Here is a 21,102-nt window from a genome sequence, read left to right on the forward strand (position 1 = left end):
GCACCACTTCCAGCTTTTTCTGTTACTGTGGTGCTGAGGAATCAAACCCAGGGCTTTGTGCATGCTAGGCCAGCACTGTACCACTAAGCCATATTCCCAGCCCTGGATGTAGGCTTTATGTGTTGTGTCTTCTGGGGAAATATGCGAACCTATCATTTGTCTTTTCACCTTGTAGTCAGCAAACGTCAGGTTGGTGTGATCCAGGCCCTTCTCAGCATTTTTTCTCCATAGTCTTCTGTTCCCCTTAAATATGTACTTCATGTCTCACTATCCATGGTTCTCCTAGTAAAATTGCTTAGTGTGTAAATTTCACACACACACGTACAATTTTCTAGTCACCATATTAAACGGAAACTTGAGGCTATTTATGAGTATTTTTTCCTCTTCTTCCTCTCATTCCCACCCTCTCTTCTGCTCTGTGTATGGTGCTGGGGGCCCAAGGCTTCCTAATCCCAGCTCCATGACAGACCTGTACCTTAGCTCATAAGTGAGTTATAATGGTGTGGGTGTGTCTCTGTGTGTGTGTGCACCTGCATGCATGTGCGTGCATGCACACATTGCATGTGTTTGTGAGGGTCCTGGGGCTTGAACTCAGGGCCTGGGCACTGTCCCTGAGTTGTTTCACTCAAGGCTAGTGCTCTCTCACTTGAGCCACAGCCCCATTTCTAGCTTTTTGCTAGTTGATAGGAGTCTCGTGGGCTTTTCCTGCCCAGGCTGGTTTTGAACCGGGATCCTGGCATCTTGGGAGCCTGACATTTTAGAATTATAGGCACGGATCACCAGCGCCCTCTAGTGCTGTTGCTTTTTTTTCCTAAAGACACTTTTCCTTCCAGTCCCCCTCTCTCCATGCCATGGCCATGGCTGGGCCCTCGGCAAGGACTCTGGTGGGCACGGACGCGGGTGGGATTTTCACGAACGGAGATGCGAGCCGGGGAGCTGCAGGCCTTCCTTGGCCACGTTGGACTGGGGGAGGCAGCGGCGGCCTGACGGAGGGTGGAATAACGAACGCCGTTTGCCAGCCGGGAAGCGGGGCTGACCCCTGCTCCATGGTGACCTCTGTCCCTCAGGGGTCCTCCTCAGGGACGATGGAGCACTGGCCAAGATGACCCTCGGGGGCTGGTGGCCAGCATGACTCCTGCCTTCCACACGGCCCCACGGGCCAGCTTTGCCTGCCTGAGTTCCCAAACCCTCACCCCAGAGGGCGGTCCCTGGACAAAGCCAGGCGTGGTGGCTCCCACCTGTGGTCCCAGGCCTTCAGGAAGGGCTGAGGGGCTGCGGGGGGGGGGGGAGGCCGCAGGGGGGGAAGAACAGTTACTGAGGGAGTCCTCGGCTCGACCATCTGCGCGCTGGCACATACCAGTCCCTTAGAGGATTGCCTGCAGAAACAAGGCAAAACAGGGCAGGGGCGTGGCTCCGAGGGGGCGTGGCCCTCCTGGGGCGTGGCTCCGAGGGGGGCCCCCAAGGCTCCACTCTCTGGGGGCATGGCGCCACTCTTTGGGGGTGTGGCTTCACTCTCTGGGGGCGTGGCCCTCCAGTGGCTCCGCTCTGGGGGCGTGAATCCGCACTGGGAACGTGGCTCCGCCCAGGAGTGTGGCTCCACTCTGGGGGCGTGGCTCTTCCGGGGGCGTGGCTTTGCTCTGGGGGCGTGGCTCCACACTCGGGGATGTGGCTCATCCATGGGCGCGGCTCCGCCTGGGGCGTGGCTCCTCTGGGGGCATGGCTCTGCTCTGGGGGCGTGGATCCACACTGGGAACGTGACTCCGCCCTGGGGCGTGGCTCCACTCTCTGGGGGCGTGGCGCATCCAGGGGCGTGGTTCCACTCTCTGGGGGCGTGGCTCCTCCAGGGGCGTGGCTCTGCAGTAGCTCCGGCTCAGGAGGTAGAGAGCACCAGTCTACCCACAGCAAGGCCCTGAGTTCAAACCTTAGTGCCACAAAAGTTCTTTTAAAAGAACCAAAGAGGTTGGGTTTTTTTGTTGTTGTTGTTTTTTTAAGGCAGCCAGTAGCTATAACAACACTCCTGCCCAGCACCAGCGGCTCACGCCTGTCATCCTAGCTACTCAAGCCCCGGCAGGAAAGTCCGAGATTCCCTTTTCTCCAATAAACCACTCAGAAAACGGGAAGTGGCGCTGCGGCTCAAGTGGTAGAGCACTGGCCTTGGGCTGAAGAGCTCAGGGCCAGCGCCCAGGCTCTGTGTTCAAGCCCCAGGCCCCAGTTCAGCCTCATGGAGGTGTTAATGCTGCTGTGTAGCCCTCCCCCTCCCCCATCTCCAGAACTTTCCACACTGAAGCTCTGTCTCCATTCAGCCCTACCTCCTTTCTCCTCCCAGCCCGCGTCCCCATCCACTTCCGGTCTCTGGGGAGCTGCAGTCAGTGGGTCCCGTGGTGTGTCACCACCTGCGTCTGCTGTGTCTCTCCACGCTGCACTACCAAAACATCCCTTTTCATGGCTGAGTGATATTCCAGCATGGGGACGGGCTGTGCGGTGCCGTCCTGTCCTGGGAACAGTGTGTGGAGCCCCTTCTGCAATCCCTTAGGGCGGGGCTCACCTCTGATACGTCTACCTTTAATTTGCTAGAGGAAGTGTCGTTTTTCACATACCAGCTCACCTGGAGGTAAACCTGGGGTCCGTCTTGCCCGAGTGCTGCTGCTGCTCCAGTTCAATGTCCTAAGGAACAGGGCGGGGGGGGGGGGCACTTGAAGCAGGATGGGGTGGGCTCAGCTTGGGACAGCGCCCAGAAGCCCTCCCCACGCCCCCTTCCTCATGGTGCCTCCCAGGAAGCCAGGGCCTCTGGCCTCTCCCCTGACTCCCCGGTGTTGCCACAAGGGCGGCCAAAAGCGTTTGTCCTGCAGGCCCCGTGTCTGGCTAGACTATGACCCGTCCTAGCTCCTAGAGCCCTGCCGAGGTGCAGGGACCCCAGTGGACAGGGGGACAGGGCCACCCTGCACCTCCAACGTGTCTGCTCACGCCCTCCACGCCTCCTCAGAGGCCAATTGCCACCCCAACCCCTGTTGGGGGTTCCTTTGGCTCCTGGAGTGACAGCAGGGTGGGGCCTGGGAGGGGAGGGCGGGGCCTGGGAGGGGAGGGCGGGGCCGGGGAGGGGAGGGCGGGGCCGGGGAGGGGAGGGCGGGGCCGGGGAGGATGTGGACTCTGCTGGGGACACAGCCGGCCACAGAGAATGTGGACTCCTGGGAGCCGGCATCTGCGTGGAGGCGGGGGGGGGGTGTGTCTCCGTGGGGCGGGGTCTCGGGGGCGGGGCCTCCGTGTGGGCGGGGTCTGCGGGCTGCCCTCACCCACCAGCTTGTACTTGGTGTGCCCATCCAGAGTGTTCCCGACCTCGGTTATGGTTGCGTGCAGCCCCAGAGAGTGGGGGTTGCTCACCATCACCTGCAGGCGCGAGGCAGGAGAGAAGCAGGCTGCCGCACCGCCAGGATCCCCGGCCCCGTGCACCTGCCCCAGCCAGGACCCCGGGGCGGGGGAGAGCCGCAGGCAGCCCCACGCCTGGGCCTGGAGGACTGGAGAGCTACGGCCCCAGGAGGGAGACGCAGGCCTTTTGGCCTGCTCCTCAGCCGCGAAGATCCACACGGGGCTGGGTGGGGCTCCGCGCGCAATGCTCCCGGGTATGCAGGAGGGGGGCTCTGCCTTCCATCAGGAGGAAGAAGTGAGAACCCAAGGTGGGAGGAGGAAGGGGGAGGAGGGGGAGGGGGAAAGGAAAGAAGGAAAGAAAGTTTGAAGGCAGCCTGGGCAGGAAGCCTGTGAGACTTATCTCCAAATAATTACCAGAAGAGCCAGAAGTGGTGCTGTGGCTCAAGTGGTAGAGTGCCAGCTTGGAAAGAAAAAGCTCATGAACAGTATCCAGACCCTGAGTCTACGCCCTAGTACCAGCACAGGTGCATGCGCACGTGTGTGCGTGTACGTGTACACACACACACGCACACGCACACACGCCGCCCAGCAAGTAGAGAAAGTGGCCAGGCTGGCAGAGGCAGGCCAGGCCTGAGGAGGGGATGATGAGGCGCCTTTGGGAGGCCTTGGTGGTGATCGGGAGGTAGGGCAGGGCCCAGATGCAGACTTGGGTTAGGCTGTGGTGGAGGCTGTAGCCGAGTTGGGGGACTCACTCACTAGTGGAATGGGGGATGAGCCAGGCCGGGGAATGAAGTCGGCTGACAGGAGCAGGCTGCTTTTCATGTCGATGATGTACAGGTCCTCGTCAAATTTGCCCTCCAGCAGCTCTACCTGCCCAGGAGGCAAGGCCAGCTCAGGAAGGCTGCAATCTCCAGGCCCTGCGCCCATGCACAGTGGGAAAGTTTGGAAGGCGACACGGGCGTCTGGGGTTACAAATGTGGGGCCTGTCTGCTCAGCAAGGACCCTGCCCATAGACAGTGTCCTCCTCGATCTCTAGGCATTCATTATTGTCTGGGTGTCTTCCTTCCTTCCTTCCTTCTTCCTTCCTTCCTTCCTTCCTCCTTCCTTCCTTCCTTCCTTCCTCCGTCCCCCCTCCCTCCCTCCCTCTCTTCCCTCCTTCCTCCTTCCCCCACTTTCTTGTCGGTTGTGGGGCTTGATCTCTGGGCCTGGGCACTGTCCCTGAGCTCTTCAGCTCAAAGCTAGTGCTCTACCACTTGAGCCACAGATCCACTTCGATGTCTGGGTTTCTTTAAGCCTGACCTTGTGAGTGTATTTTCTTCTCCTTCTATGAGTGTGTGCACACACATGGGTGCATGTGTGGTACTGAGACTTGAACTCAGGGTCTCAGTGCTGTCCCTTACCCTTTCCTTTCTTTCAGACTTATTCCTTAGGAAAGTCCATGAGACTTTTATCCCCAATTAAGCACCAAAATGCTGGAAGTGGAGCTGTGGCCCATGTGGTAGAATGCCAGTCTTGAGCAAAAAGTTAAGGAAAAGTGCCCAGGCCTTGAGTTCAAACCTCAGGACTGGTGAGCTTGTGTGCATATGTGTGCACACACGTGAATACACACACACACACAACAGAAAACAAAAACAAAGCAGAAGAGATAAAGGAAACTGAGTGGCATGTGAAAGAAGCATGAATTACAGGGTTGTCTCTTGGCATCATGGGCCATAGGAGCTCTTTTCTTTGTGGCAAAAAGGATTTGAAAGGTGCTTCATGGCTTGCTGGGTCCCGCAGGAGAGTCTGGAGATTTCTAGAGGCATCTGGATGGAGCTTCAGGTGAAACCGAGAACACATGAGATATGGGGTGGAGAGAAAAAGGGAAGTGGCTCCTCCATGGCGTGGTGACGGGGCTTGCTAGATCAAGCCCTACCTGAAGCTTCATCTCCTTTGGACTTTTTGGCTATGTGGGTCAACAATCACCATCTGGTTTGGATTTTCCATTACTTGCAAAACAGTGAATCCAAATTCACACATACACATTTCTGTGTTTCTTTTAAATTTTGTTCCCCTCTTTACTGAGTTAGTTTAGCCTCAGGGGGATCCTGGTGGCTTGGTGGGTACTTTGAGCTAATCAGATCACCCTCTCTAAAACTTTAGGGAGGGCTGGGAATGTGGCCTAGTGGCAAGAGTGCTTGCCTTATATTCATGAAGACCTGGGTTCGATTCCCCAGCACCACATATATAGAAAACGGCCAGAAGTGGCGCTGTGGCTCAAGTGGCAGAGTGCTAGCCTTGAGCAAGAAGAAGCCAGGGACAGTGCTCAGGCCCTGGGTCCAAGGCCCAGGAATGACAAAGAAAAAAGAAAAAAAAAAACTTTAGGGAGGAAAGATAGTATGGAGCTACCACTGACCACTAAAAGGGTTGGTTTACTTTTTTTTTTTTTTTTTTTGGCCTGGGCACTGTCCCTGAGCTTTTTTGCTCAAGGCTGTTTCTCTACCACTTGAGCCACAGATCCACTTGTAGCTTTTTGGTGGTTAATCAGAGATAAGAGTCACATGGCTTTATTGTCCAGGCTGGCTTTGAACCATGCTTCTCACATCTGAGCATCCTGAGTAGCTAGGATTAGAAGTGTGAGCCTCCAGTACCTGGATGTACTGGTTAACAGTTCACTTTGTTCTCTGCTGCTATAACTAAATACTGGGGGCTAAGTCATTTATAAAACCAAGGGGTTTGTTTGGCTTATGGTTCCAGTGGCGGGAGGATGAGGACTTCCGAGCATCTCAACATGGGAGAATGGAAGGGGAGTTGACCACATGCACAAAAGGGACAAGCTCATAGGGCTCCCGAGAGAGAGAGAGAGAGAGAGAGAGAGAGAGAGAGAGAGAGAGAGAGAGAGAGAGAGAGAGAGAGAGAGAGAGAGAGAGATGATAACCCTTTCCAAGACTGACACCCCAGGATCTGACCACCTTCCACCTTTGCAAGGGCCACCTCCTCTCACCAGCATCCTGGATATCCACCGCCTGAACCTACGGGCGTAAAGCACATACCAACCCTCCCAACGCCCTTGTTCAGGGCGGGGTGGGGGGGGAAGGGAGGGAGGGAAGGGCAGTCTCCTTTCTGGTCTTACTGTCATGGAGGCTGCATGGGGAAGGGCCCAGGGTACAGGGCTGCCAGACCTAGTTGTGAACCTGGGCTCCCAAGAGCACCGGGTGAGCTGTGGCCGGTGCTGTGGCTGTCCCCATGGGCAGCTTCCTGCCGCTGGGCGACTGGCGGTGCCTCCCGGGGCAGGCTGGGTCTCACGTGTCTACAAGGACAAACGGCTGCCTACCTTGCACTTCCCAATTTGGAGGTTGGGGTCCATGAGAATGGCCTGAATGTTCAAGGAGCACTTCTGGAAATCGAAAGCTGGGGACTCCGAGTCTGGAATCGGGGTCAGGATTTCCAGCATCCCTGAGCTCTGGAAGGTCAAGGCTGCCTCTGGGGACCACACAGGCTGGTCTACGAACTAGGAAGGAATGGAAGGACTTCTGACATCAACCCACTCTAGGTTTTACTTTTTTTTTTTGTTGGTCGTGAGTCTTGAACTCAGGGCCTGTGCACCATCCCTGAGCTCTTTTGCTCAAGGCTAGCGATCTACCACATTGAGTGACAAGTGACACTACTGAGTTTCTGGTGGTTCATTGGAGATCAGAGTCTCACGGACTTTCCTGCCCAAGCTGGCTTTGAACTGCGATCCTCAGATCTCAGCCTCCTGAGTAGCTAGGATGACAGGGGTGAGCCACCAGTGCCTGGCAGATTACTGCCCTTTTTCATGACTGGATGACATCACCCAGCATCAGAGAGTGGGTTGAGCATGGGAGAGCAAGACTCTTGTTCCTTCCCCAGGGGTTCTTGATGTGCTTTTGCTTTGTACCTACTTTGATTACAGAAGTAGACAGGAACCCCAGATTCCCATAGAACAAATTACTCTCCTGGGTTAACACTGCCAGTTCGTTTTCATCTGGGAAAGACAAAGCAAACACAAAAGTGGGAATGACTGTCATTCCAAACGCAAAACCAAACCCCACGTCCTCCCAGTGTGTGACACTGCAACCTCCCTCGGGAGCTGGAGGCCACAGCTGGAACTCTGAGATGCGACAGAATGCCACAACCTAGCTTATGTGAACAAGCTCAAACTTGTCCACATCTTTTTTTTTTTTTTTTTGCCAGTCCTGAGGCTTGGACTCAGGGCCTGAGCACTGTCCCTGGCTTCTTCTTGCTCAAGGCTAGCACTCTGCCACTTGAGCCACAGCGCCGCTTCTGGCCATTTTCTGTATATGTGGTGCTGGGGAATCGAACCCAGGGCCTCATGTATACGAGGCACGCACTCTTGCCACTAGGCCATATCCCCAGCCCCCCACGTGTCTTTTTGTGACAGTGTCAGCCAATCCGAAGCAGCCAAGCTTCAACCATTCACAGGCAGCCAACTGACTGGACCGTGTCCAAATAAGGCAACCTGCCAAGGTGGAGCCCATCAGCTCTGGGACTTCACTGTGGGCCTCAGCCTATCCTGAGCCTGGGATGTGAGCAGGTGGCTGGGCTGAGGAACTGCCTGGTTTCTGTTTCCGATGGGCATACAAATTTAGCTCCATATGGGGGCAATTCTCATGGTAACTATATTCCCCAGTGGAACTACTGGATTGTATAGGAATTCAATATTCATCCATTCATTTATTTATTTTGCTAGTCCTGGGGCTTGAACCCAGGGCCTGAGCACTGTCCCTGGCTTCTTTTTGCTCAAGGCTAGCACTCTGCCAACTTAAGTCACAGCACCACATCTGGCCTTTTCTATATATATGTGGTGCTGAGGAATCGAACATAGGGCTTCATGTATAGGAGGCGAGCACTTTGCCACTAGGCCACATTCCCAGCCCCATTTTTTTTTCCCCACTCCTGGGACTTGAACTTAGGGCTTGGGCACTATGCTTTCTGTGCTCAAGGCTAGCATTCTACCACTTGAGCCACAGCGCCACTTCTGGCTTTTCTATAATATGTGGTGCTGAGGAATCGAACCCAGGGCTTCATGCATGCTAGGCAAGCACTCTACTACTAGGCCACATTCCCAGCCCCACTTTCAGCTTTTTTTGAGTAGTTTATTGGAGATGAGTCTCATAGACTTTCCTGCCTGGGCTGGCTTTGAATTGTGATCCTCAGCTCTCAGTCTCCCGAGTAGCTATGATTATAGATGTGAGCCACCAGTGCCTGACTCTACTGGGGTTTGAACTCCAGGCTTAGCACTTGGTAGCCAGGGGCTGTACTGCTAAGACACACTTCCAGTCCAATTTTTCTTTCTTTTCTAAATGATTTTTGTTTTGTTTTGCCAGTCCTGGGCCTCAGACTCAGGGCCTGAGCACTGTCCCTGGCTTCCTTCTGCTCAAGGCTAGAACTCTGCCACTTGAGCCACAGTGCCACTTCTGGCCATTTTCTATATATGTGGTGCTGGGGAATTGAACCCAGGGCCTCATGTATATGAGGTAAGCACTCTTACCACTAGGCCATATTCCCAGCCCTAAATGATGTTTTTTGTTCAGTGCGGGATGGACCCCAGGGCTGTGCAGGGCTCTGCCATTGCATTTCCCACCAGCAATGCACATCGCTTCCACTGTCTCCACATCTTGTCATCACTTGACTTTTGTTTTTGTTTCTTTTTTTTGGCCAGTCCTGGGCCTTGGACTCAGTGCCCGAGCACTGTCCCTGGCTTCTTTTTTGCTCAAGGCTAGCACTCTGCCACTTGAGCCACAGCACCACTTCTGGCCGTTTTCTGTATATGTGGTGCTGGGGAATTGAACCCAGGGCCCTCATGTACACGAGGGAAGCACTCTTGCCACTACGCCATATCCCCAGCCCATTGTTTCTGTTTTTGTTAATCTTGGCATTCCTGATGATGTGTAGTGGCTACTCAGTAGGTTTTTTTCTTTTCTTCTATGCCAGTCCTGTGGCTTGAACTCAGGACCTGGGTGCTGTCCTTGAACTTCTTTGTTCAAAAACTAGCACTTTACTATTTGAGGCACAGCTTTACTTCTAGCTTTTTGGTGGTTAACTGGAGATAAGAATCGCACAGGCTTTCCTGTCTGGGCTCGCTTTGAACCAGGATCCTCAGGTCTCAATCTCCTCAGATTACAGGCCAGGAGTGAGCCACCATTGTGTGGCTTGTTCAGGTCTCAATGTGCATTTTCCAACATCCAAGCTCACCACAGCACTGCACACAACAGCTAGTGTGGAGAACTAGTGGCCCAGGAGGGAATGAAAGGATCAAGAAAATGTAGTCTGCCCACATAACAGAGTATTATTTAGCCTTCAGAAAGGAAATCCTGCCACGTACAAAAGAGACAAATCTTGAGGTTGTTACAGTAAGTGAACACAGCTAGTCACGAACAAATGCTTGTGACTAATGCTTGTCACTAATATGTGGAATCTACAATATTCATAAAGGTAGAGCCTGGCGGGCCTGGGGTTATAGGACATGGAAACTTGCTGCTCTGTAGGTAAGAGGTTTCGGTTATAAGCTGGATGCTGGTGGCTCACACCTGTCATCCTAGCTACTCTGGAGGCTGAGATCTGAGGATTGAGGTTTAAAGCCAGGCCCAACAGGAAAGTCTATGACACGCTTATCTCCAATAAACTATTCAGAGAAAGCTGTAGTGGTGCCACAGCTCAAGTGCTAGCCTTGAGCAAAGGAGGCCCAACTTGAACTCAGTACAGGCCCTGAGTTCAAGCCCCAGGACTGGCATATACATACACAGAAACAAAAAAGGAAAAGAAAAAGAAAACGTTGCTAAGAGGGCACAGTTTATAGGAAGTGTTATTTGCTTGAAAAAGGCCAACTGTAGGATTACTCTCACAAGCATGATGCCATTTATGTGGAAGGAACCAAAGAAGGAAGGAATGAGGTAAGGGAGGGAGAGAGGAATCCCTGTAGAGATGATTCTAATTATCCTCTTGCCCAGGATAGTATTGTGTGTGTGTGTGTGTGTGTGTGTGTGTGTGTGTGTGTGTGTCTTTATTTGGAAGACTAAAGTTGACAGCAAAGACACATACACCACTTATGATGAGTTCCTGCCTGCTGAATTTTGTTGTGTGTGCCCTTGCTGGGACTTGAACTCAGTGCCTCTTATGCTCACTTGGCTTTTACACTCACAGCTGGCGCTCTACCACCTGAACGACAGCTCCGCTCCCAGGTTTGGGTTGGTTCATTGGAGGAAAGAGTCTCACACACTGCTCTGCCTAGGGTGGCTTCAAAGCACAATCCTCAGACCTTGGGCTCCTGAGTGGCAGGGCTTGCAGGGGTGAGCCCCGGGGATGGCGGTGTCTGGCCGGAGTAACTGGCCACCCATGCAGGGATGGCTCCTTTCACGAGGCAGCGGGTCACAGGCCACAGGACCCCGGCCAGTGGCCCCCAGTGGTGCGGCGCTGAGGAACACCCACTGGCAGCCATGTTGTGGATGGTGATGTTGGTCTTGAAGATGGAAGGAAACACGACCTCCTCTCCTTCTTGCAGCTGGATGGTGTTTACAAGCTGACCTAGGGGGACAGTGGACGGTGACCCTTGAGACTCCCCCACCGAGGCCCAGGCCCATGGCTCAGAACCCAGCAGGGATTTTTGTATTTTGTTTCTGAGATGAAGCCGGGGCTGGCCTCAATCTCTGTCCTCCTCCGCCTCTGGAGCCACTGGGATTACAAGCATGAACCCCCATACCTGAGGCAGAGTGAGATATATATATTTGGCCAGTCCTGGGGCTTGAACTCTGTTCCTCGATGCTATCCTTAAGCTTCTTTTGAAGCTCAAGGTAAGCGCCCTACCACTTGAGCCACAGCGCCACTTGGGCTTTTGCTGAGTAGTTCATTGGAGTTAAGGGGTCTCAAAGACTTTGCTGTCTGGGCTGGCTTTGAACCGTGATCCTCAGGTCTCAGCCTCCTGAGTAGCTGGGATGACAGGCGTGAGCCACCAGTGCCCGGCTGTGACTTTTCATGGGAATGACATGTATAAGGAATAAAATGGCTGTGGGGCGCCTAGTGTGTGTGAGGCCCTGGGTCCATCCCTAGCCACCGACAATATAAACAGTACAAGATAAGCCAAAACAAATGGCACTTTCTCTGTAGGGGTCCCCGGAGGGGTGGGCACCCCGCGCCTTTAGCTGTGACTGGGGACCCCATGTTTGGAGACTGCCCTGACACTAGGGGTCGGGCTGAGAGTGGGGCAGCTCTGGGGGTCTCCAAGCTGGGCCCCCGGTGCCTGGCTCTCTCTGCTCCTCACCTGCCCGCTCTCTGGTAAGGGGGGATCCTGGCCTGGACCCATGGCAGGGGCCACAGCCTTCTAGATTTTTCTGTCTGGAATAATGCCCGTCTAAAGGGGGATGCTCAGCATTTAGCGGGTACCCTCATGCAACCAAAATAATATCTGAGGTGCCCTGGCTCCAGAGTGGGGGCCCCTGCTGGGGGCTCCCTGGACCTGTGTGTCTCCCCAGCCCTGAAGACCCACTGGGAAGGAAGGGGGCGGGGGAGGGCAGCGCCTGGTTCCCCTCACCTGAGTTGGGGGACATCAGCAGGTTGTCCTTGCTCCAGAGGATCAGGAAGCCCCTCAGGCCCGGGGTGAGGAGGACATCCATGGGGCTCTTGTACCGGAAGGTCATGCCCACACTGCGGTTGAGTGGGTGGTCCAGGTAGTGGAACGCAGCCTGGGGGAAGGAGGCAGCCTTCATCCTCCCTTCCCCGGAAGGCCAGCAGCTGTCCCCTGGGGCCCTTGTGCCCCAGGAGCCCTGAAGAGGGGGCTCATCCGGGGGCCTGTGGCCCTCAGGACTGGGGGAGCCCCAGGCATGGAGTGGAGGCCAGGGACATGCCATTAGCAGTCAGCTCTGACAGGCCCATTGCCTCCACCATGGGTTGGATATGGTTGACTTCCTGAGGTTCCTGTGCTGAGCTTTGAACCCGAAGGTAGCAGTATTCCAAGAGGACTGGGTCACCCACAGAAGGAACTAACGCTTATCTCCAGAGCATGGGTTTCCCAAGATTAGACTTCTACAGCAGACTGTAGTGCATGCCTGTAGTCCCAGCTATCTGGGAGGGAGAGACAGGAGTATCTCACCCTAGGCAAATGTAGCAGAACCAAGAGCCTGTCTCAAAAAAAAAAAAAAAGGTCAGGCTCCAGAGAATCATGCTCGTAATCCTAGCTAATCAGGAGGGATGAGATCTACAAGAGTCATGGTTCAAAACCCATGGGCAAAACAAAACAAAAAAACAATCTGTGAGACTCTATCTCCAAAATAACCAGCAAAAAGGCAGGCTGGAGTCCTGGCTCAGGTGATCAAGCGCCAGCCTGCCATGCATGAGGCAGAAGGAGGAGTGGAGGTGGAGGGGGCTTGCTTAGCATTCGCCAGGCACCGGTGCAATCTTCAGCACCAAAAAAAGAAGGAAAAAAACAAACCCAAAAGGCCATGTTGTTCTAAAGCAAGGCTGTCTGTGTGTGTCTGTGAGGACGCCACCTTTTCCTGTCCTAAGAGGCCCCATTTGAGGGGTTCCCATTTCTGTTGCTGTTTTCTTTTTGCTTCCATACTGAGGATGGAAGCCAGGGCCTTGTACTTCCCAGGCGAAACCTGTACCACTGGAGCTACACGCCCAGTCCTCTTAGCTTTCATTCTGCCTTTCAGAATGAAGTTTGGCAACCTTTCCCGGGGCTGGCCTTACACTTGTGATCCTCCCACCTCAGCCTCCGGTGGGCTGGGGTCATGGGTGTACACCACCATGCCCAGCTCATGACCTGGATTCCTTGCCTAGAACCTCTAGCTCTGGTTTCAGGCACACATTCCCCCACAGTCCCCCATCACCTGATCATCCCGGGGGACCCCAGGAGAGCCTGCGTCCTTCTGACAGCACCCCCAAAGATGGAATTGCAAGCACTCATACCGAGGCTGGGTGTGGTGGCTCCCACCTGTAGTACCAGCTACTTCGGGTGAGGAGATTGGGAGGATCAGTGTCTGAGGCCTGGGCACAGAGATGGCAAGAACCCATCTCAAGCCAGAACGGCCAGCTCAGGGGTAAACCCCAGGCCTTTTTTGGAAAATAATGAATACAGAAGGGGCTGAAGGCATGGCTCCCGTGGTAGGGTGTCTCCCCAGCAAGCTCAAGGGCCCGAGTGCACATCCCAGTACCTCCAAAAACCAAACCAAATACAAAATGACTGCCCGCTTCCCAGGATGGGAAGGAGGGAGAACCCCACTGAGAGGCTGGGTGGGAGTCCCGAGCCCCAGCTCCCCCCGACGAGCTCTCACCCCCCCATGGCAGCCTGTCAGGAGCACAGCCGCTGTGGCTCCGCGGGGCCAGGCCAGGGACAGCCTGAGAGCGCCTCGTCTTCTCTCCTCCCTCCCCCAGTGGCTCCCAAGCTTATTATTCTTTCATGTTTTTGTTGGCATCATGGGCTGTCTAATGTGGTTTCATAAATGCAGACAATGTGCCTGGAGCAGACCCACCCTCTGCCACTCCCCTCGTCCCCCAACACTTCCCCAACCAGCCTCCCTGTGTGCTCTGTTTCTGCTCCCTGTACCCCCTCCCAGAATGCACTCGGCGAGGGCCCAGGGGACAGACACGTGGCACTAAGGGTCATCTCCCTAGGGAGAGGTCCAGTGAGAGGACCCTCAGCCAGATGCACCCAGGGCAGGCCGGGAGGAGGGCTGGGATGGCTCTGTCCGGCTAGGAATTGGAACGCACAGAGCTGGCATCAGACACCCGTGGCCCTGAGCACCTGGGAGGCGGAGGCAGGACAGAGCCGAGTCCAGTAGGGGGACTAGCAAACGGGCGGCAGACACTTGTCTGGCTGGCTCCTCAAACCTCCCACTTCACTCGAGCCCACTCATGAACTTCTACTCAAGCTACAATACCCTTCACAGAATTTCATGGCACCCTCTGACACCCTCCAAACCACGAGGCTGGCTCCCGTCACCCATCGGAACCCTAGTGGTTTTATCTGCAGCAACCACAAGGCTACCACCTAGTAACCATTTATTGTGCCACCACCTCCCATCTCAGAACGGGGCTGTCCCGAGTGGCTTGCTTCCAAGCTTCAGTCACTCATCCCTTTTGTGATTTTTGTAAGACCTGGCTCCTGGTGACTTAGTCTCTTTCTGACTTGGCTCCCACTGGCTTCATCTCCTCAACTGAATCCACATGCTGCCTTGAAATGACAGGCTTTGTGTGCCTTCAGAAAGAAGGCCCATTCAAAGAGGTACTTGACATGAGCAATTGAAAAGAATCTGTGTCCTGTCATGCATGCACTACATTCGTATTTTATCCTTGGTGCTCATCACAGTGTCTCGCAAATGTTTACACCATGTAAACATTGCTCTGTGTGTGTGTGTGTGTGTGTGTGTGTGTGTGTGTTTAGTGGACAGAGGAGTGAAGGCAGAAGGGTGCAGAGTGGGTGGGTATGCATATGGATAGATGGGTGGATCAAAGGATAAATGAGGGCTGGGGATATGGCCTAGTGGCAAGAGCGCCTGCCTCGTATACATGAAGCCCTGGGTTCGATTCCCCAGCACCACATATATAGAAAACGGCCAGAAGTGGCGCTGTGGCTCAAGTGGCAGAGTGCTAGCCTTGAGCAAAAGGAAGCCAGGGACAGTACTCAGGCCCTGAGTTCAAGGCCCAGGACTGGCCACAAAAAAAAAAAGGATAAATGAACTGAAGGATGGATGGATGGATAGATGGACAGGTGAATGGATGGATGAGTGGATGGATGGGTGGGTGGGTGGGTGAATGATGGATGAGTGGATGGGTGGATAAGTGGGTGAATGGGTGGACGGATGGTTGGATAGGTGGGTAGATGGATAGGTGGTGGATGGGTCAGTGGATAATAAGTGGTGGAATGGATGTCTGCATAGTTAGGTGGATGGAAACATGGACAGAAAGGTGAATAAAAAGCTAATTTCAGATATGAAAAGCTAAGAAGAGAGTATTAACAAAACTCTGGCAGTGCCCAAAGATCCTTTTGACAATCTATCTCTGGAGGAACTGACTTACCACATTTCTGTAAACAACAAGAATGCCGATCTGTGACAAGGGGTGAAAGTAAAAGACTCCCCCTAACGTTCCAAGTTTTGCAGCCTAGGAAACAAGAAAGAAAAGAGTGCATGTGAATGAACACCATGAGGGTTTATTGGCTATGTTGTACTGACATTAGAATTAGTTGGAGTGCTGGGGCAGCTACTCCAACAAGCTAGAAGGAAGGAGGCTTTTACATTTGTTTCCTGAGTGTGGACACAGGGCGTCGAGGGCAGACAGTTGAATGGAGGCAGGTCAGCTCTGCGGTGTCTGGACACTGGTCCTTCAGGGCGTTTGGGACCAGACCCTGTGCCCCAGCCAGGCTGAGCTGTGAACCTAACCCCAGATGATGGGGGGGGGGCAATAGGTGAGGGGCTGCCCCTTCCATTGGGCTCAGTTGTTGTTAGGGAGACCTAACGCCTGACAAGTCATGGCGGGGGAGGGACCCGCAAGGCCTCTGGGGGGCGGCAGAACCCATTAGGGCAGCTGCTGGCGTTAGGAGGCCTGCAGGGGAGGGCAGGGCAGGAACAGGCCTGTCCCTCCTCTACCCAGGCCCTCCACTCCTCATGGGACCACCACACCAGCGCGCCCCCCCCCCCCCGCCCCCGTGAGCCTTTAGGCTGGTGAGGTGGAGCCTCCTTCCCTTTCCCTCAGGCTCTCGGCATGCCTTGGGGCAGCTCTGCCCTGTGGGGGCCTTCGCTTCCCAGCCTCTGGGGTTGGGAGTGGTTTCTCCTTGCTCTGTAACCCACGCAGGACCAGACCCTGGTCCCCACAGACGCGTGGCCTAAGACAGTTATGTTCTGATGTCACAGACCCTTCCTTGCTCACCAACTGCAGTGGTCTCGTGTGCGGGGTGACGGTGGCGGAGGGGATGGGGTGAGCATGGCTCCCCCAGGCTGCACCTTGGCATTTGCCCCCAACCTTCAAGCCTGCAGGATCCTTAGCTAAGCAAGAACCCTGCTCGGCGCCCCAGGCACTAAGCGGGCGCGCTTCCCCGTGGATGGGCGGATGCGGTTCTCCTTTGCTGCTGAGGCTGCCCTTGAACTCCTGGACACCAGGGGGTCTCCAGCATCACCCGCAGTGCAGGACTTGCGCTTCTGCCCTCTCGCCCAAGGGCACATACCTTGTTGTTGATGGTGAACAAGTCAAAGCTATAGCCGCCATTATTGGAGAAATAGATGTGAGTTTCGGCCAGCTTCTCTCCTCGCATGTAGGCAAAGATGTTGTTGCCTATGTCCTGGGGAGACAGCAGATCCGCGCTGGCCGGCCGGCACCAGTCATGCACGGGACCGCTTGGAGCGGCCTCTTTTCTCGCCTGGTCCCTTTTCCCCTCTCATGGGTTAGAGGTGGGGCCTGGCTCTGAGCCTTGGGCTGGCCTCAAGGATGCTCACACAGGACCCCAGGACCCCACAGCACACCAGCTGTGTCCTCATTGCCCTTTCTTGCTGCTGGGATGAACCCAGGACTGGGCACGCACGAAGCACATGCTTTACACTGATGGGCTGCGTGTCTAGCCACATCAGTGTTGGACCTGCTGTGTTTCTCCCTGGTCATCTCACCCCTCAATCGAGTTCCCAGTGCCCCTCTCTGCCTCTAGGGGTCACCAGACCAATAAGTTCTTGCTAAGTTTTTTTTTTTTTAAATAGTGGAAACAGCCAAACTGTGGTATACCTATATCATGGAATATTACTTGGCAGACAAAAAGAACTAACAAGGGACACCCAACAAATTGAATTTGTCCTTAGGGACTTTTGCTGGCAAATCCCTTGGTTACATCCTACACAGAGATGAGTGGGGCTAGGAGGGGACTCGGGATGGACACTTAGGTCCAGTGGCTCTGATGTCACCTCTGGTGGCTTCAGTGATTTCTCTACCCACCCAAATCCAAAGCTATAGGATGCAAAAGTCTAGAAACAAACAGCTCCTAAGTTTTAAGCTGCGTGCCATCTGGGCAGTGTACGGAAACCTCCCAGCCCCCCACTCCACCCCTGGGGTGAGGCCCCTGCATGCCCGGTGTCTCCACGCTGCACAGGGTGCTGGCCCACGCCGTGAACCCCGTGCTCATGTTCAAGTCACTCCCATTTTACTCAATGAACAGAGCCAATGTTGGTGAGCTGATCATGCCACAGAGAAGGGGCTTCATTCTGTGAGAAGGGGACAGGTGATAGGACACAGAGAGAGACAGACAGGTAGACAGTAAGGGCTCTGGCTTTACAATTACTTGGTGTTGAGAAGTCTTCTTGTGCCCCATCTACAAATTAAGCTTTATCACACACACACACACACACACACACACACACACACACACACACACACCCTAAAAAAACATCGCACAATTTGGGCATGGTGGCCCACACCTGTGATCCCGCCCTAGGGAGACTGAGGTAGGAGGATGGAGGGGTCAAGGCCAGCATGGGCTGCATGTGAGACCTTGTCTCAAGAAACAAAACCAAACCACCAAGGCGGAAGAAGCACCTCAGTGGCAGAAACATTGCCTAATGTACACGGGGCTCTGGGTTCCATCCTTCGTGTCCACCCCCAGAATAAACCAGGACTGTAGGGCCGGGCCCATGTCACGACTACAGGCAGTGGGACACTGTGACACAGGACTAGTGTGATCTGTGACACGCGGGCATGCTACCCCCGGGTCTCACCGCTGGCTTGGGTGTGTGAGGTACCGCCGTGGGGGACACCAAGGGAGGACCAAGGGGCTCCATTATTTCTGCAACTTTCTGCAGTCTACCGTGCTGTCAAGGTGAGATGTTCACAAAGCAAGATGGCGCTCCAAGCTGGTGGCTCCTGCCTGCAATCCTAGCTACCCAGGAAGCTGAGCTCTGGGGTATTGTGGCTCAAGACCAGCCTGGGCCAAAAAAGTCTGAGACACTCTGTCTCCAAAATAATTGGCCAAAAACCTGGCTGGAGGCATGGTTCAAGTGGTGGAGTGCCAGCTGAGCATGCAAATAGGGCACAGTCCAAACCCTGGGTTCAAATTCCAGAACCACTACTACCACTCCAAAAACCCAGAACCACCCCGTCAAAGAAAAATAAAGAGGAAGAAAAGAAATTCACAGACTGTCAAGCAGAGTTCATCTCAAGCACCTATACATCCATAGAGCCTTTCCACCTTTCTGACACACTCCCCCGCCCAATGTGGCCCAGGATTTTTTTTTTTTTTGCCAGTCTTGGGGCTTGAACTCAGGGCCTGGGCACTGTCCCTGAGTCTCTTTGTGCTCAAGGCTAGCACTCTACCACTTGAGCCACAGCACCACTTCTGACTTTTTCTGTTTATGTGGTTCTGAGGAATCGAACCCAGGGCTTCATGCATGGTAGGCAAGCACTCTACCGCTAAGCCACACTTCCAGCCCCCAAGGCCACTTTATACCATACTGGGTCCATTTCTGCTTGTCAGCATTCAGAGTGGAGGAGGGGTGGAAAGTTCTAGCTGGACTTACCGCACACAAGGCATTTTTAGCAAAGCAGCAGTTATCGCCACTGAGATGTGAGACGGGGTGGCTTATTCCTGAAAGGGAAAGACCAGTGAGACCTGTGGATTCTCCGGGCTCCTCGGTTCCCCAGAACACGGGGCAGCTCACCGCAGCTCTGCGTGTCCCGGGAGCCTCTGTGGCTCAGGTCCCCATCTCAGACCTACTTAGCGTGGAGAACACTTCCAGGGCCCTGTCAAGATTGGGGCAGAGCTCCCCTGCTCCTAGCACGCGTACAGAAGCCCCAGCTCGGGCCGCTCCCCAGTGAGTGCTCTCCAGGTCTGTCTGTGCATCCGAGGCTGGACAATTCTCCTGTGGCCCTCAAAGGAGGTGATGGCGGGAGGGGCAAGAAAAGGTGAGGGAACCTCTTCTCCCGGGCCGGGGACACGCACGGCAAATCCGGGGAGAAGACGTGCCTACCTTGGGACTGAAACCACTTGTAATCCTCGTAGTTATACACGAAGACCTTTCCATTTGCCACCAGCAGCAAAGCTCCTCCTGAGAAGTGTGCCGAGGTGACGCTGGGCGCAGCCCCCTGCAACCCAGGACACAGACCACAGGGTCACGGCAGTGCCCGGGCACCTGTCACCGCGCGTGCCCAGAACAGCTCTGCCCACTGCAGCGGGGACGGCAGCTCTGGGAGCCCGTGCACCCGGGGCCAGGCACGGGCACACTGGGAAGATGAAGGCCCTCAGGGCTGCCCTCGGGCACCTCCGAGGGTTGAGTGCCCTGACAGGTGCACAGCAGCCCAGGGAGGGGGCCAGCCTGTCAGTCTGGCCTCCTGACCTAGGCCCCAAGAAATAAGGAGAAAGCTGGGAGAGAGCTCGTGCTTCTATTCTTAGCTACTCAAGGGATAAAGTTCAAAGCAAGCCTGGGCAATAAATAAATAAATAAATAGAGTAATTGATCCCATCCATCTCCGTCTAGAGAAGATGATCCCAGACTGGAGGTGTGGTTGAAGTGGTAGAGCGCCAACTGTGATCAAGAAAGCTGAGGGAGAGCATGAAGCCCTGAGTTCAAGCCCCAGTACTAGCAAAAAATAATAAAAGCCAAGTAGAGTGGCATGCTCCTGTGATTCCAGCTATACAGGAAGGGCAAATGATCCAGGTAACTTGGGCAAAAACGGACCTTATTAGAAAAAAGTAAAAAGAGCTGGAGGTGTGTCTCATATAGTAGAGCACCTGCCTAGCAAACACAGGACCCTGAGTTCAAATCTTAGTACAGGAGGAGAAGGAATAATAATATGGGCACATTGATCTGTGAGTAAAGCCATACTTCTTTCAGCACAGAGCTCAGCTTGTCTCCTGCAACTCCTCCATGTGAGGAAAAACATCTACTAAGTGACCATCCTTCTCCCTTTCTCTCAAAGGAGGAGGATGGCAGTGGAGACAGAATGAACCAATTACCTTTGGCCTTACAAGGGGTGTACTATCCAATATGCTTTAAGCTAACAAAAGCAAACTAGTGTGAAATTTCTGAAGGAAGTTTTTCCCCAGTGCTACTAATTGCGAGCTGCCCTGGGCCAGCTTCCAAAGGTAACTTACCATTGTCCACTCGGGTATGGTGAATGGGAGGAGGCTACTCTCAAAGTTATCTCTGGTGAAAAAAATCTGTTTCCTGAAATAAACAAGACTAGTTCAATTAGGACCAGTGTTCCATTCCAACAAAGTTCCTGTTTAGACCATTTCCATATTATTATTTTGACTAAGTTAATCTTTATAGCCTGCTGTTTGGTTTATTATTATTATTATTATTATTATTATTATTATTATTTTGGCCAGTCCTGGGGCTTGGACTCAGCGCCTAAGTACTGTCCCTGAATTTCTTTTTGCTCAAGGCTAGCATTCTACCTCTTGAGCCTCAGCACCACTTCCGGCCTTTTCTGTTTATGTGATGCTGAGGAATGGAAACCAGGGCTTCGTTCATGCTAGGCAAGCACTCTACCACCAAGCCACATTCCCAGGCCCTTGGCTTGTTTTTTATTAGCATATATTTGTTGTACAAGAAGAGTTTCATTGTAACATTTCCACACATGCATACAATGTCCCCATCAACTTCACCCTTCCATGTCTTGCTCATTCTGCTTCCCTTTCTTAAAATAATATTAGGGCTGGGGGGCTGGGGATATGGCCTAGTGGCAAGAGTGCTTGCCTTGTATACATGAGGCCCTGGGTTCGATTCCCCAGCACCACATATACAGAAA

The 21,102-nt window shown here is 54.0% G+C and overlaps 1 protein-coding gene across 1 annotated transcript in view; it reads right to left on the reverse strand.

The window, feature by feature from the left end:
* The window catches only part of Catsperd (cation channel sperm associated auxiliary subunit delta), a 34,967-nt gene that overhangs the window by 11,291 nt on the left and 2,574 nt on the right, over positions 1–21,102 (reverse strand). Inside the window, exons 4-16 of the mRNA XM_048340630.1 lie at positions 20,444–20,516; positions 19,320–19,434; positions 19,067–19,219; positions 18,870–18,937; positions 16,541–16,654; positions 15,397–15,480; positions 11,912–12,062; positions 10,813–10,908; positions 7,266–7,348; positions 6,677–6,853; positions 4,120–4,233; positions 3,295–3,384; positions 2,606–2,664 (exon numbers count right to left, since the gene is read on the reverse strand). Coding sequence (XP_048196587.1) covers positions 2,606–2,664; positions 3,295–3,384; positions 4,120–4,233; positions 6,677–6,853; positions 7,266–7,348; positions 10,813–10,908; positions 11,912–12,062; positions 15,397–15,480; positions 16,541–16,654; positions 18,870–18,937; positions 19,067–19,219; positions 19,320–19,434; positions 20,444–20,516 — 1,377 coding nt within the window. The remainder of the gene's footprint in view (positions 1–2,605; positions 2,665–3,294; positions 3,385–4,119; positions 4,234–6,676; positions 6,854–7,265; positions 7,349–10,812; positions 10,909–11,911; positions 12,063–15,396; positions 15,481–16,540; positions 16,655–18,869; positions 18,938–19,066; positions 19,220–19,319; positions 19,435–20,443; positions 20,517–21,102) is intronic.

The sequence above is a fragment of the Perognathus longimembris genome, chromosome 3 (genome assembly GCF_023159225.1).
Source record: "Perognathus longimembris pacificus isolate PPM17 chromosome 3, ASM2315922v1, whole genome shotgun sequence".
NCBI lineage: Eukaryota > Metazoa > Chordata > Mammalia > Rodentia > Heteromyidae > Perognathus > Perognathus longimembris.